Genomic DNA, 27,631 nt, shown 5'->3' with positions numbered 1-27,631 from the left:
AAAGAAAGACAAGTTGCCTATAGCCTGCCCAAGATTGGCTGAGTTTGACCTGGACAGGAGTGTAGCAGCTCTCCAGGCAAGCATGGCAAGTTAAAAGCAGAATCTACACCTCCGAGTACTACATGAATTTTTAAAATTTTGCCTTCCTCCCAACATAATTTGAGTTTTTGATAATTCAAGGCCCCATTTACTTACCACTTCCAGTGATTTTTCGTTTCTGCAAATATGAAATAAGATGTTTCACTTCCTCCAACTTGTTTGGGTGAATTAAGCTGCATTTTTCAACAACCTCCTTGGCTAAAGCAGCACAGTTGGTGTTCTCATTGAGGCTTTTCAAACGTATAATTTTCTGACACTCCTGGAAGCAAGAAATTTATGAAAAATTATTCATATAGAAACAGGTTATTAAAAATAATTAAAAAGAACAACTTTGCAACTTTCTTGTTCATACCTTTCGATTACCCAGAAGAGGGTCACCCAAGTCTCCGAGAATCAATGCTTCCAACTCATAGGTAACTACTAAAGCCTGCTCTGTAGGATGAACATCAATGGATCTGGAGCGGATTTTCCTGTAAAAGTAACACATACATGTAAAATAACAGTACTGCCTTAGGTTAAACTGCATTTTGATGTTTCCCTGTTCAACACTATAACGGTATGGACAGACTAAAGTCTCACTACAAACACCTGTACAACACACTTACATACCATGTCGTATTGGAATACAAGGAGGAGAGGGACTGTAAGCACTTCACAATACTATTCATAGGAGAAAGAGGGGGACGGGGACACGGACACGGGCGTTCCCTGGGCAACGGTGAGGTGTTAACACCGGCTGATCTTTCCAATCCAGAAGTAACATCAACTATTATATAATGATATTCATAAGTCGGGAAAGGTTCTTTTCAGAACCGAAAATGACCATCATATCTATAAACATAGAAGGTATGTCAACTTGTAAACAACAGCTCTTACAAGAACTTTGCCAAACAACAAACTGTGATGTAATATGTGTACAAGAAACTCACAGAGATGTACACCAACCACGTCCTAGAATACCAGGTATGAAACTGGCAGCAGAGAGACCGCATGGACGATATGGTAGTGCAGTCTTCGTCAAGCCAGATCTCCAGATACTCTCCACATCAGTTACAGAAGAAAATGATATAGAATTGATCGCAGTGGAATTGAGCAATTTGGTTATAGTTTCCATCTATAAACCTCCTAATGTAACATTCTCATTCATGCCACCTAACAATCTCGATGATTGGAAGGTATCTTTCTTCATAGGAGACTTCAACAGCCACAGCAGTATTTGGGGTTACGAACAAGACGAGAGTGGTGAGAATGTTTTAGAATGGGCTGAGGAACACCATCTGTCTCTTATCCATGATAGCAAGCTTCCTTCTTCTTTTAACAGTGGTAGATGGAAGCGGGGTTATAATCCAGACTTAATATTTGTGAGCGAAAAGATAGCACATCAGTGTGTTAAATCTGTATGTGCTCCTATTCCGAATACACAGCATCGCCCAATAATGTGTCAACTGATAGCTGTCATTAGACCTCAAGAGGTCTACTTTAAAAGGAGATATAATTTTAAGAAAGCTAACTGGGAAAGATTCACCAACTTACTGGATGAGAAGATCAAACCACTCAATCCAATTCCAGAAGCATATGAACAGTTTAATAATATCATCAGGGAGTGTTCTAGAGCTGCAATCCCTAGAGGATGTAGAACAAACTACATACAAGGTCTAACTCAAGAAACCTCTGCCCTCTTAACAGAGTATCATAAACTCTTCGAAGAAAACCCTTTCAGCAATGACACCATCACAATGGGACAACAAGTAATCTCTTCTATTTGTGAAGTAAAACGGGCACAGTGGTTAAAGTTGATGGAAGATTACATGGGTAGAAGTAGTCAAAAAGCTTGGCGATTACTTAGACGACTCAATAGTGATCCTAATAAAACTTCAACACATTCCAGTGTCACTGCAAACCAAATAGCACATCAACTTCTACGAAATGGACAACCATCAAATCCCTGTCGGCTTCAGAATAAAGGAATTGAGAGGGATTATGAGCAGGAGACAGATACACTCACTAAACCTTTTACTTTATCTGAGCTGAACAGACAAATAAATCAGTGTAAGAATGGTAAGGCTGCCGGCCTAGATGAAATATGTGTTGAGTAAATTAAGCAATTTGGACCTGTGCTAAACAATGGTTACTAGAACTGTACAACAATTGTATAAACACCTGCAAATTACCACGTGTATGGAGGAAAGCCAGAGTAATCGCAATTCTCAAACCAGGAAAAGACCCAAATGACCCAAAAAATTACAGACCTATCTCACTGTTGTGTCATCTGTACAAGATCTTAGAACGGATGATCCTGAAAAGATTTACTGTGATCATTGAACCGCTTCTTATTCCAGAGCAAGCAGGATTCCATAAAGGAAAAAGTTGTACTTCACAGGTCCTCCATCTGACACAGTATATCGAAGATGGATATGAAAATCATAAAATCACAGGGGTGGCTTTTATCGACTTATCTGTTGCATATGATACAGTTAATCATTGTATACTGTTGCAAAAATTATACAACATGACAAAAGATTACAAGATGACTCAAGTAATTTGCAATCTTCTCCAAAATCGTAGGTTCTTCGTTGAATTTCAGGATCAGAAAAGTCAATGGAGGAAACAAAAGAATGGTTTGCCACAAGCCAGTGTTCTCACCCTTATGCTCTTTAATATCTATACCAATGACCAATTGAACATCTCCCCCCAGGATACGAAGAACATTGGTCTATGTGGAAATCGTTGAACAGGCTTCGCACTGGGGTTGGTACATCAAGAATCAATATGGTAAAGTGGGGCTTTCCTGGCACATCCAGACAATGTGAATGTGGTGAAGACCAAACCACAGCCCATTTCATGAACTGTAGTAAATGTCCTTTAAATTGCACAATAGAGGACTTGATGGCTGCGACACCTAATGCCCGTGATTTGGCAAAATTCTGGGCAGACACTACTTGCTATGTATGGCATTAAATACCATTATGCTATGTAAAATGTATGCTTCTGATACGAATAAATAAATATGGGAAAGAGGTCAGACCATTCAAAAAATGAAGATAAGAGACACACTAGTCCTCACAAATGTTTTTCTTTTTTTAACATTCTGCTTTACGCCACACCGACATAGAGAGAGGCCTTATGGGTAACGATGGGAGAGGAAAGAGCTAGCAGTGGGAAGGAAGCAGACGTGGCCTTAATTAAGGTACAGCCCCAGCGTCCAGCTGCAAGCTGGCCTTTTATCCATGAGGTCCCAGGTTCGATTCCCAGTCGGGCCAAGGACTATTCCTATGGCTTGGGGGCTGGGTGTTTGTGATGTCTTGAGCATTACATTTCATTTAGATAGGGCCCCATCTTCCAACTCATAGGTAACTGCTCTGTAGGATGAACATCAATGGATCTCAAGCACACTTTCCTGTAAAAGTAACTCGAGAGGTCTCCGGAGGTGGTGGTGGTGATTATTGTTTTAAGAGGAAGTACAACTAGGCAACCATCCTCTATATAACACTAATTTGAGAGAAAATATGCACGGGATCCGACACTTCAAACAATGAAGGTATTGGCCAAAGAAAGACAAGGGCCACGAAGGGCGTGACATTGAAAGACTCCCTAGGCCTCGATGCTCCAATACCGTCGGTGTTGGAAAATAACAATAGTTGATCAAGGGAGGTTGCATAGGACAGATGAAAGTGAAGACCCTGGCACAAGTAAGTGGAAGTAATGCCAGGACTCAGCTGAGAACCTCGTGGCCGGCAACCCATGCTCCAAATTCAGAGCCTTTGATACCCCTCTTAGTCGCCTCTTACGAGAGGCAGGGGATACCATGGGTGTTATTCTACCATCCTGAATGCAAGCTCACAGCTGCACGCCCCTAACTGCACGGCCAACTAGCTCGGTTCACAAAACTAATACCAGTAGCTACTCAGCATGAAGTAACATAATTTGGGAAGGTAAATCTTAGAAATCGTACCTCATTTTACACGTAGGAGAGAGGTGTGTTCATTGCCAATCCCAATCCTTAGATATATCTTTACTTTTATAAGGAAATATCAGAAATTGTGCAACATTTTCTATACCATCCACACCACACCACTCCAGTGTTCTACCCAGCCGGGCGGGAAATACTATGTGAAACTTAAATATGAAAAAATTAAATTCATTGCCCTCAGGGCACTAACAATAATAACAGACAGGTAAACTGAACTATTTGAGTGTTCTCACGAACAAGACATAACACAGTATTTTGAACTTCAAGTGTTCTACTGCTCCTTCCAAATCATGAAACAGTGGGCTTAGGCCTGCCAGTCAGTTGCTGTGGACATGTGGATTGCCATACAGGTTTGTGACATCATACGGAATAAAGGACTTCGCATGCAATTTCACACTAATCCAGACCCCGCTCGCGCACGACAGTACATGGTAGTCAGACTGAACATTTGATCTCCAATGTAATTGATGCAATTATGCTGACGATAATGATTTATCATTTAAATTAACAGTTTTACAGTATTTACATGTTAATTTGGAGCACCAAATGACTCAAATATGTATTAATATTATGTAATTAGCACATATCTAGGTTATACTAGCCAAGCAGTCTGTAAAAACATCCTAGGCAGAACACTGCACTCTGCCATATCAGTAACTACCTCTTGCTATTTTTCGGGCCTGTTGCCAGGTGCTATGACTAGTCAAGTAGTCAGACCTCTGTGATGGAGTGGTTCCTTTCGTTCTAACGCCACTAGTCCTTGAACGACCAACACACATTCTGAATTTGGGTTAATGCATTTTTTTGCATTTGTAGCGCATACACATTCTTTTCTAAAATTCAACATGTCCTGTCTGTAATAACTCCTGCGATGACTGTACGGTACTTGGTCCACCAACATGCCCGCAACTTGCTGTGCAGTCATCTAATGACTGTGATAAACACACCAGCACTGCTTCACCCAAGTGCTATCGCATTTTGAATATGTAACATAAGTCATTACAAACTTCACCACAATAACACGTAAAACATAGTATAACCATTTAAAAGAGTTCTGGGCACGCAGTGTTCGGATATCATGACTGATATTCACATGAGTAAGTAGCAACACTACAACACTGTGAAGAGCTATTGCTATTACAATTGGAACAGACGAACAGTACAGATCTATGAGATGAAAGAGCAAAATGTGACAAGTGGTCCCACATTCACAACTCCAGGTTTATAACTTATAGCTTAAGGATTTCCTCGAGCCTCAGCCTATCAGATTAAGTAATAATGATCTACACATACAGATGTTTTAAACAGATGTAGGGTATTCAAGTGTCTCATCTGGAAAGACGATAAGGTACTGTAATTAAAAATATGAAGCTCATAAAAAGAAAGGACGCCTTTGCTGGCAAGACGTAGTGTTCACAATGCACTACGTTTTCTGGTATGGGCTAGAGCAATTTTGTTACTTTCATTGTTGAGACTCAGTCTTATCCTTGGCTTTGACTATCTTATATGAAAGTGACTGAGGTATCAGCAATGCTAGTAATGCCATTCTTTATACAGCCAGTCCCTGTTATGAAAGATGTGAAAACGTTGCTCACAGGGTCGGATGGTGCATGCATTTCAGACTAATATGCAATAGAAACTTCTAGCTCAGTGAGGAAAGCAACAGAGAAAGTATCTCGCTCATTTCCCTAGTGCGCATCTCAGTGATGCCCAGGCCATCTACGACAGCTAATGGTGCAGCTGTTGAAGATCCAACCAGCCTTCGTGCTGAGGACTGAACAAACATACATACATACATACATACATACATACATACATACATAAAATGAAAGAAATTTGAAGTTGGTGACATCTACGATTTTAAGAGAAAGTCACTCAGGCCAGCAGGAGTATAAGATGAAAATAAATAAATCCAAAACAAAAGTAATGGAGTGCAGGTGATATTAGATCATGAGACGAAGTCTTAAAGGAAGTAGATGAATAATGTTACTTGGGTAGTAAAATAACTAACGATGACAGAAGTAAAGAGGACATAAAATGCCGACTAGCACAAACAAGGAAGAGCTTTTTTAAGAAAAGAGTGGTGGTGGTGATTATTGTTTTAAGAGGAAGTACAACTAGGCAACCATCCTCTATGTAACACTAATCAGAGAGAGAAAAAATGGAAGGGGTCCGACACTTCGAAAAATGAAGATATCGGCCAAAGGAAGACAAGGGCCACGAAGGGCGTGAAAATGAAAGACTCCCTAGCCCTCGCAAACCTAATAGCGTCGGGGTCAGAAAAGAACAACAGTTGACCAAGGGAGGTCGGATAGGATAGATGAAAGTGAGGAGCCTGGCAAAAGTAAGTGGAAGCAATGCCAGGACTCAGCTGAGGGCCCCGTGGTCGCCAACCCACGCTCCAAAGTTCAGAGCCCCTGAGGCCCCTTTTAGTTGCCTCTTACGACAGGCAGGGGATACCGTGGGTGTTATTCTACCGCCCCCACCCACAGGGGGATTTAAGAAAAGAAATTTGCTCACTTTGAACACTGATAAAGGAACTAGAAAGATGTTCTGAAGACTTTCGTCTGGAACGTGGTATTGTGTGGAAGTGAAACATGCACGATAACTACCTCAGAAAGAAAGAGAATAGAAGCTTTTGAAATATGATGTTACAGAAGAATGCTAAAGATGAGATGGGTAAAACAAATCACGAATGAAAGTGAAAGGAGAACGATTTGGTGTTGCAGAAGAATGCTAAAGGTGAGATGGGTAGAACAAATCACAAATGAAGGTGAGAGGAGAATGATTTGGCAAATTTTGACCAGAAAAAGAGACAAAATGATAGGAGACATCTTAAGACAACCACGACTTGTATAGCTGGTTTTTGAGGGAACTGTAGGCAGTAAGAACGGTAGGCTTAGACCACAGTATGAATATGACAAGCAGATTAGAGCAGATATAGGATGCAGTAGTTTCGTAGAAATCAAAAGGTTAGCACAGGATAGGCTGGCAGAGAGCACTGCATCAAACTAGTCTATGGATTGATGACTCAAAGAAGAAGAAGAAATTTTTTGTTTTATATCAAATAGCTTTAAGACATAGGTCTATTCAATATCAAAATGTACTTTGTATACATGTATTTGATTTGATTGAAGAATAATAATGTACTACTACTATAACTGGTTTCATTCCTCTCCTGAAGGGGAAGACTGGCCTCTTGGACGGTGACGGAGTCTCTCAGGCCAGGAGATTTGTATCGGAGAAGGTGAGAGGATTGGCGACCGTGGTCTATACTAGGAACTGTCCCAGTATTCGCCTTAGTGCAGGAGAACGGAAAACCATTCTCTGGACAGCCAACAGTGGGGACCAGCCCCTCTCCGTCTCCCGAATGCAGGACCGTAGGACCACCCCTCCTCTGCCCGGTTGGTCAGTCCGAGCGCAGAGCTGTTGGACCCCGGACCAGCTACGACCACTTGTGGCTCGAGACCCCACTCTGCATCCACCCTTAATAATATATTAGTGGGGAATATTACTGAACAAAGTATTTAAGTGTGGATACTGCCTTCTGACTTCAAATTTCATGACCTGTTCAAGTAGCAAAAGAAAGATTTGTTTGGTCCGTTCAGAAATAATTTCTTAGTCATTTCTGAACAATGAGTTCAGATGAATGTAGCAAATATAATTTCAACCTAGTATGCTGTATGTTGAGGTTAACTGGCTGCAAAAGTTACTACAATCATGTTCGAATGGTTATCACTGCTAGGTTACTGGACTAATAAAAATGAGGTACAAGAAAACTGCTATTTGCTTTACGTCGCACCGACACAGATAGATCTCATGGCGCGCGAAAAATGAAATCCATATGAACATAACCGACATGAACCATTTATAAGACTACTACTATTGTCTTATAACATCACCTGCATCTGTACCGAAAGCCATAGACAGCAATTTGACAGACGCTAATGACTCTACCTCAATTTTGACAAGCTAATGAAATTTTACATCGACGTCAGGCCAGTTAATAAATCCATCATTGGGAAAAATAGTGTGACATTCTAATGAACTAAATATTTTAAATTACCGCTTCAGATATCTTGCATCATCAGACTGCATATTCGCATTATAAAGAAATGAGACCACTGAAGAAAACGGAAAACTTCCGCTGCACGTCAGAAAATGTTATCCAAGCACCGATTGTACAGAGCACACTGCCAAATAATAATTTTCACGTCGCCTCCTAGTTGTCAAATCCCTATCTAATTCACAGACCAAAGTGTCAACAAACTTTGGCAAGGAACAAGGAACTACGGGAAGATTTTATACTTCGAAACGAGATCTGACGTTTACTCGTAGAGCTATCTGGTGGTGTTGATATGAACTGGCGATGATTAGACCACCGCCATCCCGATCCTCCTATACTGCCTGCTCCATGCGAGCCTTTATGCGACTACGCTGCGACGAAATTTGTCCGCTAGATGGCAGACATAGACGCACAATGTTCTAAACTTACTCTAATGACGACAGCCTATAAAACACTATGCAGTATAGTCATATGTTTACTTAAGCTCGTAAATTACATCAGTAATATTAAATATCGGCAACATTACCTGTATGAAGTCACAGTTGGCCTCTTCATGCACAATTTAAAGATTTTTCCTGGACGAAGGTTTGGAGTGGTACCGTACTTTTTGTGTTCTTGCCAACGCAATATCAAATAATAGAGGTCTTACGAACTTGGTTAGGATAAAATCACTAACAGTTTGCTGATGTTCTTTGACCTCACACCGTAACAAAACACATTCTGAAAGGATTTTTTCTTGCTATTTGTTTTACGTCGCAGCGACACAGATAGGTCTTATGGCGACGATGGGATAGGAAAGGCCTAGGAATAGGAAGGAAGCGGCCGTGGCCTTAATTAAGGTACAGCCCCAGCATTTGCCTGGTGTGAAAATTAGAAACCACGGAAAACTATCTTCAGGGCTGCCAACAGTATGCAAGCTCACAGTTGCGCGCTCCTAAACGCACGGCCAATTCGCCCGGTATTCTGAACGGGAAGAAGTCGCAAGTACTCGTATTACGCTCGTACGTTTGAAGAACAACGACAATAGGGCACAGCAGCTGAAACGAACTCCTGCAGATGTTTCACCAGAGCAACAAAACGAGGTTTTGGGAATCGAACTCCTCCTCTGTCCTGATGCATAATCAGTTCCATTTAGCGGTGTCGAAGCTCTAGGCAGCGAGATGTTGCTGACATAAATGTCACACTCCATCCTCTCTTCAACAACACGAATCTAGAACCCGCAAATTAGGATTTGATTTTTCGTTTCAAGTTTGATTGGAATATTATCGTCTGGATATCTGAGGTTGTCCAAAATGTTTAAACATTAAGACGCTTCTTTTGTGATTGTCCGTTACAATTCTTATCACAAGGAATCCACTATCCTCCACGGCTTTAATCACTTTCTGAAAACAAATCCGCAGCCTGTTTCCAGTCATTCGACAGGATCAGGAATGGAATGAATGAAGCCCGCATCTAGCAGCGAGTATAGGAAGTGTGCCGGCTGCCGAAGCCTGTCACACACCTCCGGGGCAATGATTAATGAATGACAAATGAAATGAAATGATATTCGAGAGTGTTGCTGGAATGAAATATGACAGGGAAAATCGAAGTATCCGAAGAAAAGCATGTCCCGCCTCCGCTTTGTCCAGCACAAATCTCACATGAAGTGACCGGGATTTGAACCACAGAACCCAGCGGTGAGAGGCTGGCGCGCTGCCGCCTGAGCCGTGGAGGCTCCATCACCTTCTGTAATAAGGTGTAAAGGCACAGATGCGAGAGTAATCTGAGGATATCCAAGTACTTTCTTTATTAGATCCTTGCCTAGATAAAGCCGATAGACGCTTTTCTCTTAATTCCCTTCTACACGATATTTCATGGAGTCGTATCTTTTCTGGCTGCGAACCACCTTGCCGAGATTGGCAAAATGGTACACAACAGTTGAATATTTCAGGGAAAGAATCTGAATTTTCAGTTCTACGAAAAATATACTTTGCACAAAAAGAAAGAAACAAGTACCAAAACCTTAAAATCACTTTTGAAATATCTATAAGCATAGCATGATTAATTTATTTGACAGTTCTGTACAAAATATCTCTTGTACAAACGAAAGTGACAACACACGTTTACTCATTTTACGAAATAACTCAGGTTTTCACAAACATTCATGCACCAATAACACAGTGCTACACCCACACTCACACTGACACTGACATCGAAGATTGTGCGTCTACTGCTGCACTCTTACGGCGACTTGGAGAAATTTTGGTAGTCGCGCCTTCCTGTGTTAAACTAGTGGCATAGAGCAGGCTGTATAAGGAGATCCAGACGGCGGTGGATTAGACACTGCCGACTTGATGCGTCGCTCTAGCTAGCTCCTTACCGGCCGTGACAATCGGGTCCACGCACTGTAATCAGAGTAGTTACACAGCTCGACACGTGGCGCTGGCGGCGGACCTATTTGCGACAAAAATGCATACTTCTTTATGGAAAATATATTGACTTAGATTGCCGACTTATCGTAATTTAGAATTATGGAGAATGTTACATAGGTTAACACTGTTAAAATGATTAATCCTAAAGGTTACTTTCGTTGATATTTGCCAAAATGATGTCGGAAAAAACGAAACTGCGGAGAGATAACTTAGTCCACCTGACGTTCTGATATTGACTCTGATTGCCGATGTATCTTAATTTAGGGAATAAAATAGTGTGTTACATTGACTAATATTGTTAAAATGATTAATCCTAAAGGCTACTTTCATTGATATGTGCCAAATAACGTCGTGAAATGAAACTGCGGAGGATGGTGTAGTCCAACTGACGTTCCTTAATTGTGAGGAATAATAGTAATCGTTTTTATTATCATGGCATTTAGTTACAAGCAGAACTTACCACAATACTTTTGTCTTCTGATGTTAATATTGGGATTAAGAGTTATTGTTCAATTAGAGTTTTAAAATTCTTCAAGCTCTGCTCTCAGGAAGGGGGCTGGACAAAATATAAAAGTCTTACTTTTTCCATATTCGTTGTATGCATAACATAAGTATTTTGACTCAAACATGTTTAAATTTTAATTTCAATATATATATATAGTTTCAGATTACATTTCATTCATACCTTTCACTAAAATTCAGACAATAATTTTTACTTGAAATGCAGTAGGGTGGAAAAAGTTGGCCGCGCGGCGTGCAGCTGTGAGCTTGCATCCGGGAGATAGTGGGTTCGAACCCCACTGTCGGCAGCCCTAAAGATGGTTTTCCGTGGTTTCCCATCTTCACATCAAGCTGTACCTTAATTAAGGCCACGGCCGGTTCCTTCTCACTGCTAGCCCTTTCCTATTCCACCGGCGTCATAAGATCTATCTGTGTCGGTGCGACGTAAAACAAATAGCGAACAAATAACAATAAGAGTAATTTTATATAAAAATTCAGTGAGAAAAAAGTATTTTGAGTAAATAAATTGTAAACTGTTCTCTGCTCGATGATGATGATGCTTGTAGTCTAAAGGGGGCTAATATCTAGGTCATCGGCCTCATTGCTCAGGTAACAACATTTCATACGTTGGCCTTACCGTCATAGCAGTAGTGATTCTTACTTGTCAATGTTTAAATGTTAAAGTTCAGATTATCTTCGATAAAAATGTGTTGTGTTGCTGTCATATGGCAAATACGACACATCCTAAAGGATTATTCTATGAAAGAAAATTCATGGGTAAAAATAAATGATTAGCGCGATTAGCTGCCACTCGCGGAGGCCCGAGTTCGATTCCTGGCCCTGCCACGAAATTTCAAAAGTGGTACGAAGACTGGAACGGGGTCCACTCAGCCTTGGGACGTCAACTGTGTAGAGGGGGTATCGATTCCCACCTCAGACATCCTCGAAGTGGTTTTCCATAGTTTCCCACTTCTCCTCCAAGCAAATGCCGGGATGATAACTAACTTAAGGCCACAGCTGCTTCCTTCCCTCTTCCTTGTCTATGTCTTCCAATCTTCCCATCCCCAACACAAGGCCCCTGTTCAGCATAGAAGTTGCGGCCGCCTTGGCGATGTACTGGCCATCCTTCCCAGTTTTATCCCCCGACCCGCAGTCTCACGCTCCAGGACACTACCCTTGAGGTGGTAGAGGTGGGATCCCTCACTGAGTCCGAGAGAAAAGCCAACCCTGTAGGGGTAAACAGAGTAAGAAAGAAAGAAAGAAAGAAAGAAAGAAAGAAAGAAAGAAAGAAAGAAAGAAAGAAAGAAAGAAGGTAAATACCCGAAATAGAAACGGAAAACTAAGATGAGAGTGCTACCTCCTTTTAGCCACTCCGTAGTTTTGTCCTGGTCTACAGAGAATTCGTGAAATGATAGTGTCCCTTTGCTCTTTTTTCCTGTTCGGAATACAAAAAAGGCACACAGCAATATATATTAGAATATATGCTAACACAGTTAAAGAAAAGCAAATCACCACACCATTAAAAAACGAATTAGCGCATAAAATAAAATCCTTGTTCGGGACGAAGTTACAGCGAGAAATCACTTTGTTCTTGTTTCCATACAATTTCTGCTCGAAGTACGAAAAGGTGCACAAGAATGTCACAAATTCCAATATTTGTAAACACAATTTTAAAAATATAATCACCACACTACACAATAAAAAGTAAACTCACTAGAGCATAACTATCCGATCTCAATATCAAGCCAACAAGCACCTCATTGCGAACACATTGCCAACATTTACGACAGCAAAACCATATAAATAAAACTGGAAATGCGGCAATTTGCGGTATACAGCTTCCTGTCAGTGGGTAGTAGGCCAGCGCTCCAGCGGCATTACGGTTAAACTTTCCCATTACAGCTTTATGCTGGGCTTCACAAGCGATTGTCAAGGCTGGTATAAGGAGCGCAGCGAGGGATCCAGTCGGCCGTGGATTTGAACACGCTCCTAGGAGCAAGACAAGACCAACTACTTGAGCAAGACCAACTGATAGGTTTAATCAAATACAGTAGAGACAATACGCAACACTTATGGATTTAGCCTTGTTAAAATGGAAGACAATTCGACGGTGGCGCTCCTAGTGACTAGACCTGAAAAGTCGCGCTAAATTCAAATATCAATGGAAATGCATATGCGAAAATGGATAAATAAATTACGTCTAGAAAGAAAGTATTATTGAGATATTAACTTCAAAGTTGCTAAAGCAATTCTGGATAAATGAATGAAGAATTATTTAAAAGGTTATTATTTAAAGACTGAAATTAGACATATAAACAAGATGTGAAATGGACTGCTGTGAAATGGCTTGATCTTTCATTTATGCATTATTACTTTTTTTGCTTTAGCATTCCTGTCTGAACTTTTCCGGTTAGATTCGTCTTTTTTCTCATTTAAAAAAACATTGTATCATCACATTAAGACACTTGTCAATAAAAATATCGGCACATTCCTTACACACATGATGCAATGAATTAAGATATAAAAGCTGGACCGTTTTCCTCTTAACATGAAGCCTACTAACAGAAAGAAAATCTATAAAATCCCGGCTTTAATCTGAGAAGGGGGATAAAAGAAAGAAAAGTATGAAAATGTTGTCGATAGTGATGTTTTGAGGAATATTTACTTACAATTAGAGTTAAAATGTAACATACCCTTGACTGTATAGTTGAGGATTTCTAAAGTCGCTGGCCTGGAAATGATCAGATCTTATAATTCTTATATAAGCGTAACATCCCTTCTTTCTTGTACACCTTATCCAAATCACTCCTCTGACGTTTCAAAACCCACAGATCTTACCTACAACAATACCTCGGTATTGAAGGTTAACTGCTGCACTATACAATAAAATATGCGTATTATATTTTAAGCCAGTTAAAATATGGGTCGGGCAGGTCAGAAGATTTTGAAGTACTATAAAAATCTCTTTGTCACTAGAAGAATATATATGCAAACACGATATTACTTACATTTTCTTGTCACGAGAGAAGCGAAAGAAAGACCGCGCATTCTTCTCGACTTCATAGTTACTGCAGCACAAACACAGCATATACCTTTCCCCTCAGTTTGAGAGGATATATCAAGGAATGACATACGCTACAAAATAATTATGTCAACTCACTGAAAACGCATAAATAACACCAAAAACTTCACACTCAAATACACATGCTCTTATGACAGAATCAGTAGTTCTCAGAGCTACCCGCTAGAGAGAGCTCTAATAGCTGTCCCTTGATATCTCGTTGAGTGTCGCGTATTGTCTCTACTGTATTTGGTTTAATACAGGTATGAAGGTATATAGTTTTATATAATTGGAAAGACTAGTTGTATATAATTGAAAAGACTGTAACCTCCTATGCGACAGGTATCATGCTATGTACTGTGAACTTAGATCAGAATATTTGACGAAATTCTGTTCTTCCATGTAAATTTTTTATCATTGTGCGCATTTTCTAACAATAATATAGTTTGTCTTGATACGAGCTAGCTGGAGCGACGCATCAAGTCGGCCGTGGAAATGACTTGAAGCAGAGCCATCTACAGTTACTGTAGTCGGCTATGACTGGACGCTTAGAGCATTATGATATGATCGAAGACTGGACGTCAGAGCCGTTGGCTCTGCTGGCCGTCATTCGTCTTCAATGATTTATAGTCTCGTCCGCGACATCGTACTGTACGGTTCGTTGTGTTCGAGGCTTCGTGTTCGGTGTCTGAAGTTTCTAGAACTTACTCCTGCGTTCGAGTGCTAGCTTGCGTGTGATTGTGCAGTCGTGGCATGAGTTCTGATAGTGGAGGTACTCGGGACTTTCATCCCGCGTCAAATAGTAATGTTGAACGGGAAGAAGAAGTGAAAATGGATACAAACGTGAATGATAGTTCTACTTCTACCCCTTCGTTGCAAACTTCGACCCAATGCAATACTAACCCTCCCCCTCCTGCTCAACCTCCTAATACTAGTGCATGTAATTTATACCCATTAAACCACCCAGGACCATATCTTGTTTTTGTTTCATCCAAACAAGGTAATAACATTGGCAACCTACACCCTATGGCTATAGGGCGTTTATACCATGAAAGGAACTTTCCTGTTAAATCCATCCAGTATAAAGGCCGTAACAGGATTCAGGTAAACTTTCACTCTCCTCATCATGCTAATGACTTTCTGCAGAATAAGTTCCTTGATACACACAAGTTGCATGCCTTTATTCCTCACTCCAATATCTTCCGCGTAGGCATTATACGCGGTGTTGAGAAAGATCTAACTGAATCCGATATTCTTACTTTACTTCAGAGTGACGTCAAAGTTCATTCTGTTCATCGCCTACGCCGTAAATCCCTCCAAGATGGTCAGGCAGTATATCTACCTACCGGCTCCGTAAAGATTGTTTTTTGCTCCAAAACGTTGCCCAAATATGTTTCAATCTATCATGTAATCTTAGAAGTCAATCCCTTTATATTTTACCCCATTATTTGTTCCAGCGTTATGGACACACCATACGCAATTGCCAGTCCACTAACTTTCGCTGTCGCAACTGTGGTTTGAATCATCCTACTTCAGACTGCCTTGCTAATGTCAAATTATGTGTACATTGCAATCGGGAACACGAAACGGGCTCATCAGATTGTGCTGTTCATCAGAAGCAAGTGGAAATCAAAAAACTCATGTGCACTGATAACATTTCCTTCTCAGAAGCTTCTGCTCGACTATTTCCACCTACTTATTCTGAGTATAATAACATTCAACAATTTCCTCCCCTACCCGCTCAACATCCTTTTCCAATACCAGACGCCCCTCGCAAACGCAAATTCACACAAGTGATTGTTAAGGATTTGCCACCTAAACCTTCTCCCAGCTATGATAGAGCTGCGTATCTCCAGCTAGTGCAATCCACTACATCCTCTCGCCCCTCTCAATCTCTGAGTTATCAATACCCCATTCAACCCAGTCAGCCTACTCCCTCAACATCGAGCCCGTCAATGCCTCTGCAACCCGCACAGCATCCTCAAACAGCTACTACACTCCCTCAGCGGGAACATGTCCATCAGTGTGTTCTCAATCTTCTCATGCAGCTTACTCAACTAATTGGCGATCACCCCAATATCTTACCAGTTATTAGTCAACTTCGCGAAAGTTTACACCTTATATTTAATCATGGTAGTACGCATCCTTCAATGGAATGCTAGGAGCCTACAAAATAAACAATACGAATTCAAAATTCTTATGCACGAAACATCTCCTCATATAGTCGCTTTGCAAGAAACTTGGTTTTCTCATACAACTCACTTTTACTTTCCAGGATATTCTATCGAACGCCATGACGGACCAGGATTTGATGGTGTCGCACTTATGATACATACTTCGTTATCGTACACTCCATTACATCTACAATACATAATACCAAATACCTATTCCCTAGGTCTTATATATTAGAACACATATGTTATAAACTTGTATAATCCCCCTGATAACTACATCTCTTTTGCCCAATGGTTCAAATTTTTTAATCAGTTTCCACCTGATACCCAACTGTTGTTTTTGGGCGATGTCAATATTCATCATACTCAGTGGGGAGCCCCGCTCAACACCCCCAAAGGCACACAGTTCTTACATGCTGTAACTCAACATAATCTCTTCCTTCTGAACGATGGTTCCCCTACCAGGCTCACTCCTCCTGGTTCGTTGCCTAGTGCAGTCGATCTATCACTTTGCCGCAACTCCATTGCCTCTATAACCACGTGGCGGGTACTCAGTGACACTCATACAAGTGATCACTTTCCTATCCTCATTACTTATGGCCACGGGTATATTACTAAAAACCCACTTAACGACCATTATATCGCTCCGCTACGTTCCATGAAACAGTTCAATGCTTCGCGCTTTAACTCCTACATGGTAACCCAATTGGAGACCTTCCCTGTAACAGAATTATCCTATCACTCACTGCTCAAGATAATAACACAGTATCTGGACCTATACCACCCTTTTACACCACCATCAAACTCCATGACAACTGGTGCCTCTCAATTAAAGTGGTGGGACAGTGAATGTCACCAATTAATCCTTAAACGCAAGAGACTCTTCAAAATTTATCGTAAAACTCTAACCCCTTCACACTACTTTCACCTCAAACATCATATTGCGCATATCAAACGTGTATTCAATCAAAAACGACGACAGGCCTGGAAAACTTTTATATCCTCTTTCCATCACCATATTTCTGCATCTCAATTATGGAATGCTATCCGTGCTCTCACCCGGGCTTCCACTCACGTCCCACGCCCTCAAATCCCGCCGACTATTCTGAATGACTTTCTAAGGTCCCTCACTCCAGATCATGCACTTCCACCTTATACTCCAGCTATCTCTGCGTCCACTCGTCAGTGTTCAGTCCTTTCACGTCCCATCACTCTCCCTGAGCTCACGTCCGTTCTTAATTCCTGCAAATCATCCACTCCCGGTCCTGATTATATCTCTTATGCTATGTTAAAACAGTTGCCGACCAAAGCCCTACAAGTGCTTGTTCAGTACTTTAATTTTGTGTTACATACTACGACTCCTCCTCCCGAGTGGAACACTTTTTTCCTAGTTCCGGTTCCAAAGCCTCGACGTCCAATGACCTCCCCTCACAATATTAGAGGAATAATTTTGCCGTCTTGTATACGCAAACTATTTCTTAAACTCCTGCTCCAAAGGTTTCTCTGGTACTTAGAATATTATTCCCTCCTTCCCAAGTATCAGTATGCTTACTGTAAGGGTCGAAATGCTCAGGATGCGATCAATATGCTTATAATAGACATCTTATTAGCTAATGTGCAAAAGACTAATTATATGATAATGACAAAACAAGGTCAGAATGAAATCCCACACAGTAAAATATATATGCAAAATACTGAAATAAAACTAGTTAGAACTGTCAAATATCTTGGGTTGGTGATTGATACGAACTTGAACTGGACAGACCATGTTGAATACATTACTAAAAAGATCACACCTGTTGCAGGAATTTTAAAGAAACTTAGTTATCTTATCCCACAACATCTTCTAAAACACATCTACTACTCTTTAATTCATAGTCACCTACAATATTTGAATGTAATCTGGATGCGCTGTAAGAAGTCCGACTTGAATGAGCTAATGGTAGTACAAAATAGAGCTGTTAGAAATATACTTAATCTTCCCTACTTAACACCAATAAAATATCTATACCTAAGTGCTAAAATACAACCCCTAAGCATGAGTGCAGAATTCAATACAGCTGTACTCATGTATAAAATAAAACATAAATTTATACAACACAACACTACATATACTCTGAATTCTGACAACCATCCATATAGTACTAGGCATGCAAATGACTTTGCCTTATACAATGTTTGCTCTTATAAATATGGTATAAACAGCTTGAAGTTCTCTGCGATCCAGTTATTTAATAACATCCCTGTGGAGATAAAAACAGCACCAACTTTGGCAAAATTCAAACAAAGAGTCAAGCATTATTTTTGGGAAAGGTACAGTGCTGTTTAAATCAAAATATCAGTTGTCATTTAAGGCATTCTCCCAAACAACCTTGCAAACTGTCCGGAACTATTCTTCTCCCCTACAACTTTTATGTTATGTAAATGTAAATACTCTGTAATCTGTTCTTGTACCTCTGCAACTCTGTGTTATGTATATATACTGTAAATACTCTGTAATCAATTCCTGTACGTCTGCAACTTTTGTGTTATGTAATTGTAAATAATCTGAAATCTATTCTTGTACTTCAGCAACTCTTATGTAAATGAAAATACTCCATAATCCATTCTTGTACCTTTGCAACTTTCATGTTACGTAAATGTAAATACAGTCAGAAATAATTCTCTGTAATCCTCATATTGATGATGTACATATTTTATATGTTGTATGTGTTTATATGTTCAACCATTTACTAATTATCTTATATACACAAACTATATTTTGATGTGTAAGTGCCCGCCAGTATGTAATGTCCTGTACAATTCCTATGTATGAGCCTGCAGGCTCGTTGGAATTAATTGAAATAAATGAATGAATGAAATGAATGAAATCTCGAAAAGAACACACTATTGCTGTCTTCCTCGATATACGAGGTGCCTTTGATTCCGTCCCCCTGAATATGTTATGGGATGTGTTAACACAGAAAGGCATCCCAACCACTTTCATAACTCTTCTACGTCATCTGTTAACGTCTCGCACTCTAATCTTCAAACCTCCTCTCAATACGCCATCCCCTCGTCAAGCTACTGTCGGCATCCCGCAAGGTGATATCTTCAGTGGAATACTGTTTGCTTTATATTTATCCGGCCTCGAGCAACTTGCCCTCCAATCTGCCCGAATTCTTATGTATGCCGACGACATAGTTCTCTACTTTTCCCATAAAGACGTAGATGTTGCTCGCAAATGCATAACACGGCTGCTCATTCAAGTTCAGTCCTGGTTACACACTCATGGGTTCTCTTTATCACCCGATAAATGCTCTGCAGTAATCTTTACTACCAAGCGGGTTTACAACTCCGAGCCTTTACTGTTCGATACTTATGAAATTCCCATACGTTCGCACCATAAATATCTTGGCATTATCCTTGACCGTAAATTACAATTTTCCCAACATATACAACACCTACGCAACTGTACTGCCACGTATATTAACCTCCTCAAAGCCATTACACGTCGTTCGTGGGGAGCTGATCCTGCTACAGCAAAATTAATCTACTGCTCCACCATCCGTGCTCGTTTCGACTACTGTGCACATATAATTGATCTTGCATCACCATCTGCCCTTCAATCCCTCAACACAATTCAAAATCAAGCACTACGAGTTTGCTTTGGTGCGTTGTCTACCACACCTACTAATGCCTTATTAGTTGAAACTGGTGACCCTCCTCTTCTCCTTCGACGCAGATTTCTAGCATCTAAGTATCTCCTCAAACGACTTCTCGTGCTCTCCAATAACCTTCTACCCAAAATACAATTACTCGCTCAATCATTCTCACCACCTATCACACATCCTTGCCGAGCCCCTGCCTTAATTTGGGCATTTGAGTCTGTCTCCCCTTTTAAATCTACTATTATTCGTAGTCATGTGCTACCATACTATTCTGTGGCATACGGCGTGATTCAATATACTCCTACTATTATTCATTCTAAAGAATCTTCTTTTGCTATGCTCCCTTACCGGCTTTCATTTTTTCCTGTACATTCTAAAAAAGTTCGCATTTCGTCCACTAATGCCTGTCCCAATTTTTATACTGATGGATCGAAAAATTCTTGTGGTGTCGGCGCTGCTTTTTATTACGAACAGACTCAGTATGCTGAATTGTTTCACTTATCGTCCCACTTTTCTATTTTTTTCGGCTGAACTCCTTGCCATACGACAAACATTACCGTACATCAAACATTCATCCATACAATCTGCTAATATATTCACTGACTCTCTCTCCGTGCTACAAACACTCAAATCTAACATGTTTACGCTGAACTGGTATGTTTATAATGTCAAACACATCCTCTTCAATTTACACCAATCAGGTGTCCAAATAACCCTCATTTGGATACCTGCACATAAGAACATACCAGGCAATGAACGAGCCGAGCGCTTAGCGAAAGAGGCTTCCCTCTTATCTACAACCCCAGCTACATTTTCTGTTCCAGCCATAGATTTCATATCTCTCCTCAAATCACAACAACGACAAATATGGCAAAACACATGGACAATATCTGCATGTCAGAAAGGCAAATTCTATCATAGTCTCCAACCCATACTACCTACTACTTTCTGGTATCAACACGCCACCTACACTCGTCGTCATATCATCAGTATCATACGTCTTTGCTTTAATCATTCCCTTACACCTCTCTATAAATTTCGATTTCGCTTACAACCGCATCCCCTATGCCATTGTGGATCTGTAGATGCTGATATCAATCATCTCTTTTTTCAATGCCCATTGTACAACTCTCCTCGCCGATGCCTGTACTCCAACTTAATACAATACAATTATCCACTCCCCTCGTCAATTGCATGTCTCGTCTACAAGCCCTCTCCCACTATCATACGTATCTTAAATCAGTTCTTAGATCACTCTAATTTACAACTCTAACCCCACTTTCCCACAATACATTGACACTACTTACATATTTCATCATATTCTCATTTGCCTGCCGCCCTCCCTAACGCCGTCCAGTCACGAAAACATTAATTACTTTAACACTGACACATGTATCACTCGTATTGTACTTTAAAATGTAATTGATAGAAAAAACATACCATAGGAGTCACACAAGAAACGATGATAACATATAGACATAGGGTAAAGAGATTTATATCCTACCAAAATTATGATAAACATTTTGCAATGGAAGAGTGAGCATAAAGAGAATGTCAGAGGATTATAATATAATATGTGCATCATCAAGAAAGTGATTTATGCTGTTCACAAGAGTAGGAGTTAGAGAGGATAATAAACACGAAATACTTGTGGGGAAGGGGATGCCCATATTAAGCAAAGAGGATAGGAAGCGCTGGCGGGGAACATCAAAAGCAGGACATTGTAACAGAAGGTGATTACTGTCAGTATCAGACAAGCCACAAGCACAGGAAGTTGGGGGAGGAAGATGAAAACGATTTTTATATTGGGGAGTAAGGGCATGATTAAAACGTAGACGTATAATAGATGTGATATGGCGCCGAGAGTACGTACCATAATAAAACCACGGTTTAAGAGGAATAACAGGTTGTAATTGATGATAAAAACATCCCTTTTCTCGTTACGTTTCATTCCAATCGGACTGCCAATGTCGATATGCTACATCCCGCACTTCATGAATGAGATCAGAAGGGGGGATCGCAAGAAAAAGAGGGGGGGATTGTTGTGATGCTCGTTTAGCTGCCTGATCAGCAGTCTCATTCCCCATGATACCAGAGTGACTGGGAACCCAAACTAGAGTTATATAAATACCAGAACGAGTAAGGATATATAAGAGATGCTTAACGCTATATAAGTACCAATTAGGGGAAGAGAGAGGCGAGCATAAGGCATGCAGAACATTTTGTGCATCCGTGAAAATCGTAACCTTATCATAAGCATGTGACCTGATGGTAATGAGGGCTTGTCGAATAGCAAACAATTCGGCGGTAAACACAGAAAAGGCAGAAGGGAGGGAAAACTCAGAGAGAGTATACGGTTGGGGGATATAAAAGGCTGCTCCAACGCCGTGTGCTGATTTTGATCCGTCAGTAAAAATACTCACTTCCCTTATGTAGAGGGAAAGTCGAATACGTTTAGTTGCAAGAGGGGAAAGAGGAGTAGAATGTGTTAGACAAGAAAATGATTCAGAAGAAGATATAATTACTTGAGGACAAAAGGACTGACTGTCATAAGGGATAGAGTATAAAGGCAATGTGGGTAAACGGAGCAGCTCAAATTCTCTTGGTATAAGAGAACGAAATGCGGTATATAAAGCAGGGACACGGTTTCCACGGGGAGATTTGGAAGAATAATAAGAATGTAAAAGTCGTAGCTTGGGGATAAGCTGAGACCGGGTGACAGTAAAATGTTTGAGGACATACTTAGCGGCTATGGTCTGTCGCCGAATCTTTAAAGGCTGTTCACCGGCTTCTATTAATAAGGCATTGGTTGGTGTAGTTTTAAGTGCTCCTAAACAGACACGTAGTGCGCGGTATTGTATTGTATTTAAACGTGCAAGGGTAGTAGCAGAAGCGGTGTCGATAAAAAGAGCACAATAATCTAGTAAGGATCGAATAGTTGCTCTGTAAAGGAGAATAGCTGTAACGGGGTCAGCGCCCCAACTTCGATGGGTGATCGTACGTAATATAGAAATAAAACGATCAGTTTTACGTTGAAGAGAGAGCACATAAGGAGTCCATGATAATTTGTGGTCCAATATGACTCCAAGGTAGGGATGCTGATTAACAAAGGGGATGGTAAGACGATCAAGAAGGAGAGGAGAACGGTTAGGTGCGCGAGTATGGGTAAAAAGGATTGCAGCACATTTGGAAGGCGAGAGTGAGAAGCCATATTCATGTAACCAGAGAGCAACCTCATGAAGGACACACTCTATTTTTCTCCTACACACATCAACACTATCATGTGATACGTATAAAACATAGTCGTCTGCGTAAGCTAAAAATCGTGCGTTCTTTGTAATTATACGTTCTAAATCTCGCATATAAAGCGCAAAGAGGATACCGCTTAGTATATCACCCAGTGGGACTCCATGCGAAACGTGTCTTCCTGGAAACGGGGGGTAGGGGGATTTGAGAATGAGAGTACGAGAAGTATATAGGCGTTCTAAGAGAGAAATAAAAGCAGAGGGAAAACCAAGCGAATCAAGGCAAGACCATAATAGGTGTAAAGGAACGGAATCATAAGCTCCTTGAATATCAAGAAAAACAGTAATAGTGCTATGTTTACGATGTCTAACTAGTAGGAGATCAGTCAACAAAATATTGAGTGGATCTTTTGTGCTACGTCCTTTAAAAAAGGCATACTGATATTTAGGAAGGATTTGATGTTTCTCCATAACCCAGAGAAGACGCCGTAGTAGAATTTTTTGAAAAAGTTTCCTAACACAGGAATTTAAAACAATGCCACGATAACTTAAAGGAGAAGAGGGATCTTTCCCAGGTTTAAGAATTGGGACTAAATGAAAGTTGTTCCACTGTGTCGGTACCTGTAAGGTGAGAAGGATATTATTAAAACGAGAAAGTAAAACAAGAAGACCGGTATGGGGTGAAAGTCGGAGCATAGTGTAAGTGATACTATCAGGACCAGGAGATGAACTACGAACTGCTTGTAAAACGGACTGTAATTCGGACAGTTGGATGGGTTGAAGTAAAACAGAAAATTGGGGGGATATGGGACGGAAGGAAGAAAAGGGAGGCGGAATTGTGAAGTCAGGTGTTATAGTATATAGAAAAGAAAGAAGGACATTAGGCAGAATAATCGAATGCGCAGGGTGTACAGAAGTAACACGGGTGAGTGCGCGAATGGCGTTCCAAAGGGATGTTGCAGATACGCGATGATTAAGAGAGGAGATGAAGGGCTTCCAAGACTCGCGTCTCTTTGCATTAAATATGCGTTTGATACATGCATTATGACGTTTCAATGTTAAATAATTAGCTAGCGTCATATTCTTACGATACAATTTAAATAAAGCTGTTCGCCGCAGTATTAACTTGTGACATTCGTCGTCCGACCAATGTATTTTCTCGATAAGGACGGGGACAGAGGGAGGGGATAAATTTGAATGGATGGAAAGTCTCAACATATGAGGAGAGAATGCGTAGAAGGGTAGGATAGTCTAAGGTATTGGGGGTGTATTTAAGGAAATGGGTGTGAAGGAAACTACAATACGATTGTTTATCAAAATTTCGGAAAGACCGAATATTACTGACCTGAGAGGGTGGGGATGAGGAAAAGGGTGGTTTACAAACACCAAAAGAAATAAGAATAGGGAAATGATCACTCAGATGAGTGTCACGGAGTATATGCCACACGGTATTAGGAGTCATGTGGTCATGGCAGAGCGAAAGATCAACAGAACTAGGGGGTGAACCAGGAGGGGTGAGTCGAGTTGGGGACCCGTCATTTAAAAGGGTAAAGTGATGGGATTGAGATGCCGTAAGAAAATTTGTCCCTTTAGATGTATCTTTAGAACTACCCCAGGCAGTATGGGAACAATTAAAATCACCAAAGAGAAAAACATTGTCAATGGAATCAAATTGGGTAAGGAAGTGGGACCAGTGAGAGGTAGAGATATAAACATCAGGAGGACAATACACATTGATGAAATATATATTTCGCACGATAATACCTAAAACAAGAGTATTTGGAATGCAATGCGTCAGAGGAAAGGGGACATATGGAATAGACTTATGAATAAAAATGGCAAGGCCTTCACTTCCATTAGTATGAAGGCGTTCGACACGAAACTCAGGAAGATGAAAAAGAGTGTCTGCATAAAACCACGTTTCTTGTATTATAATGATGTTAGCACATGTTTCCTGAATTAATAGTTCATGTTTTTTATGAAAAAGACTTCTAGCGTTCCACTGCAAAACGCGTATCATATAGGGTAAGGATATGAGCGATGCGATCTCGTACTTGATAAATTACCGGTGAAATGGGAGACTCTCCTCCCACATTCTGAAGAAGCAAGAATACGATTTGTTGGATTTCTTGATGTACTTGGTTTCTTTGCATTAACAGTTGCGAGTCGTGGGATCGGGGCGGGTAACTAGGACCCGAAGTAGAGGGAGGTGATGCTGTGGGAAGAGAAGATGATGTTGTAGCAGGCGGAGGAGAAGATAATGGAACCCGGCCCGTAGAACCAGGGTCAGGGCGTACCAAGGCAAGATAACCAGTTCTATCATAACCCGGAGTCAAAGGCGGAGGGGCAGATTTCTGGATTACTTGTGTAAATTTACGTTTTCTAGAAAAATCTTGAACAGGGGAAGAAGAGACTTGTTCTGGTACCAGGGGGGGGGGGGAATCCTGGGGGTGTTGAGACGGATGATAATGAGGGAGGGAAGTCTTGTTCTTAGCATCTTGAAATGAGATATGTTCCGTGCTCATGACCTTCTTTATCTCTTGTTGATATTTGTGTTCCGGACAAGTTATTGCTCCCGTTGGATGTGGGCCTTTGCAATACACACATTTTGCAATCTGAGATGTACAATGATCGGTGGCGTGCTCCATTGAGCACTTCCCGCAGCGTGCTACCTGTGCACGACATTGGGCCTGTGTATGACCATATCGGAGGCATTTTCTGCAGAGAACAGGGGGAAAAATGAAAGGCTCAACATGCAAGTAGACTTGGAAAAGAGACACTTGTGTAGGCAACTTTTGGGCTCGAAAAGTAATTTTAATTGACCCAGTGGGGACATAACCAACACCATCATTGGAAACAATGCGACGATTGAGACGTTGTACTGCTTTAACCGGTACGGTTGAAGTAAGATAAAGTCGAATGTCGTCTTCAGAAAGGTTCTTATCCACATCTCGAATAATCCCCACACGAAAAATATTAGAAGACGGGATGTATGCCTTAAGATGTAGAGATGTGAGCAGAGGGTGGCACAGAAAATCGTTGGCTTGCCCCGCATTATTAAAAATTATTTGTAGGCGATTACGACCTTTACGGGAGATAGACTGGACGGAAATATTACGTTCATAAAAATGTCTCCCAAGGGCCATAGGATGGAGTTGCCCTAAATTTTTGTTTTCCAGAGATTCAACGTATACAATATAAGGTCCAAGGTGTGAATGGGAATACTGTTCACGTTCCATAGGCGGCAGTACATTGTCACCATGCATTAGAATTAGAATTATGTGATAATTGTGAGTCTGTCAAAATTGATTGAGCTGCCAGGTTTCCAGAAGATTCGTCTTGCATCCGAACTTCTTCCTACTGCGCGACAACTAACTTATCACCTAACAAAAGGCTATCACCTCCACTGGAGGCAGCCATAATAACACACGGCACTAGCACTAAAACAAGAAAAAAGAATCCTCACAACCAAATACTGAAAACACGGAGCACACGACTAAGCGTATCGTAATGTGTAAGTACTAGGTAGCGACTGGAGGCACAATGTTCTTCAAAATATACCAGTAAATAAACTTCAAACTATTTGCTGAAGTTCAAACAACACCTCTCTACGGTTGCCAAGGAAAACGTAAACCCCCAAATCAACTTCACGAACAGAACAGTCTTCAATGATTACTTTCTAACAAATGTTGGTGACAATGACTAAGTTGTTGGTTGGCGACCATTAATGCATCTGAGCAAATGACAATCGACAGAGTCTCGTGCCGTCGTGCTATGGAAGAGGAAAAAATGATCGACGATACAAGACGACCAGAAGAATATGAGCAAGAGAACGAGAGCTCTGAAGAAATGGGAAATGACAGTGAAACGTCTGAATATGGTAGAAAAATCAGTATTTTATGTAGTTTTTTCTTATGTAAAAGTAGTATTTCAAGAGAATTTGGACCATGTCCTTGTTTAACAACTTGAAAGGTGTTACAGTTCAGCATGTACTATTACTTATTATATCTGGATTCTCTTTCTCGTAATATATGTCTGTTTCGCAAATTAGTTTTTTGTAGTATAATGTCACTACACCTTGGACATGTTACCTATGTTTGCAGTGTTTAGGTTCTTCGGGCTTAATTAACCTTCGATTGGAGAAATCTTACTGTACGTCGATGTTCAAGGCTTCTATATCTGAGAGGATCGCGAAGGACATCAAACTACTAATGATCGAAGGACTCGTAAACGAGTCTGGGTAGGCTCCTGCGTTTTGTTCCTTTATCCTTCCCTCTTCACCTCTCGCTGTTTTCCTCGGATACTTTGAACTGACATACTCTTTCTCTTTTAACATTTTAAAATGAAGTTGTGCTCGGCAGGAGTAAGGTTGCTCGTCACTAGAAGCGACTGTGTGATCGGGCGACTTTGATTCATGCGACTATACGCGACTGGGGTCGTCCACTGTAGGCGAC

The 27,631-nt window shown here is 40.7% G+C and overlaps 2 protein-coding genes across 5 annotated transcripts in view; one reads left to right on the top strand and one right to left on the bottom strand.

Moving 5' to 3' along the window:
• The window catches only part of Kap3 (kinesin associated protein 3), a 388,285-nt gene extending 379,914 nt beyond the window's left edge, over positions 1-8,371 (bottom strand). For 2 of the 3 annotated variants that reach the window (XM_067144995.2, XM_067144996.2), the window contains exons 1-3: positions 8,136-8,371; positions 452-569; positions 196-358 (exon numbers count right to left, since the gene is read on the bottom strand). In XM_067144995.2, the coding sequence (XP_067001096.1) occupies positions 196-358; positions 452-569; positions 8,136-8,167 (313 nt within the window). In that variant the 5' untranslated portion in view covers positions 8,168-8,371. The remainder of the gene's footprint in view (positions 1-195; positions 359-451; positions 570-8,135) is intronic. The other variant, XM_067144998.2, reaches the window with a different exon arrangement.
• Positions 8,372-26,941: 18,570 nt separating this feature from the next.
• The window catches only part of LOC136871570 (uncharacterized), a 58,337-nt gene continuing 57,647 nt past the window's right edge, over positions 26,942-27,631 (top strand). For both annotated transcript variants that reach the window (XM_067144993.2, XM_067144994.2), the window contains exon 1: positions 26,942-27,057. In XM_067144993.2, coding sequence (XP_067001094.2) covers positions 26,952-27,057 — 106 coding nt within the window. In that variant the 5' untranslated portion in view covers positions 26,942-26,951. The remainder of the gene's footprint in view (positions 27,058-27,631) is intronic.

This window comes from Anabrus simplex, chromosome 4 (genome assembly GCF_040414725.1).
Source record: "Anabrus simplex isolate iqAnaSimp1 chromosome 4, ASM4041472v1, whole genome shotgun sequence".
NCBI classification, from domain to species: Eukaryota; Metazoa; Arthropoda; class Insecta; order Orthoptera; family Tettigoniidae; genus Anabrus; species Anabrus simplex.
This window is presented reverse-complemented; position numbering and strand designations above follow the sequence as displayed.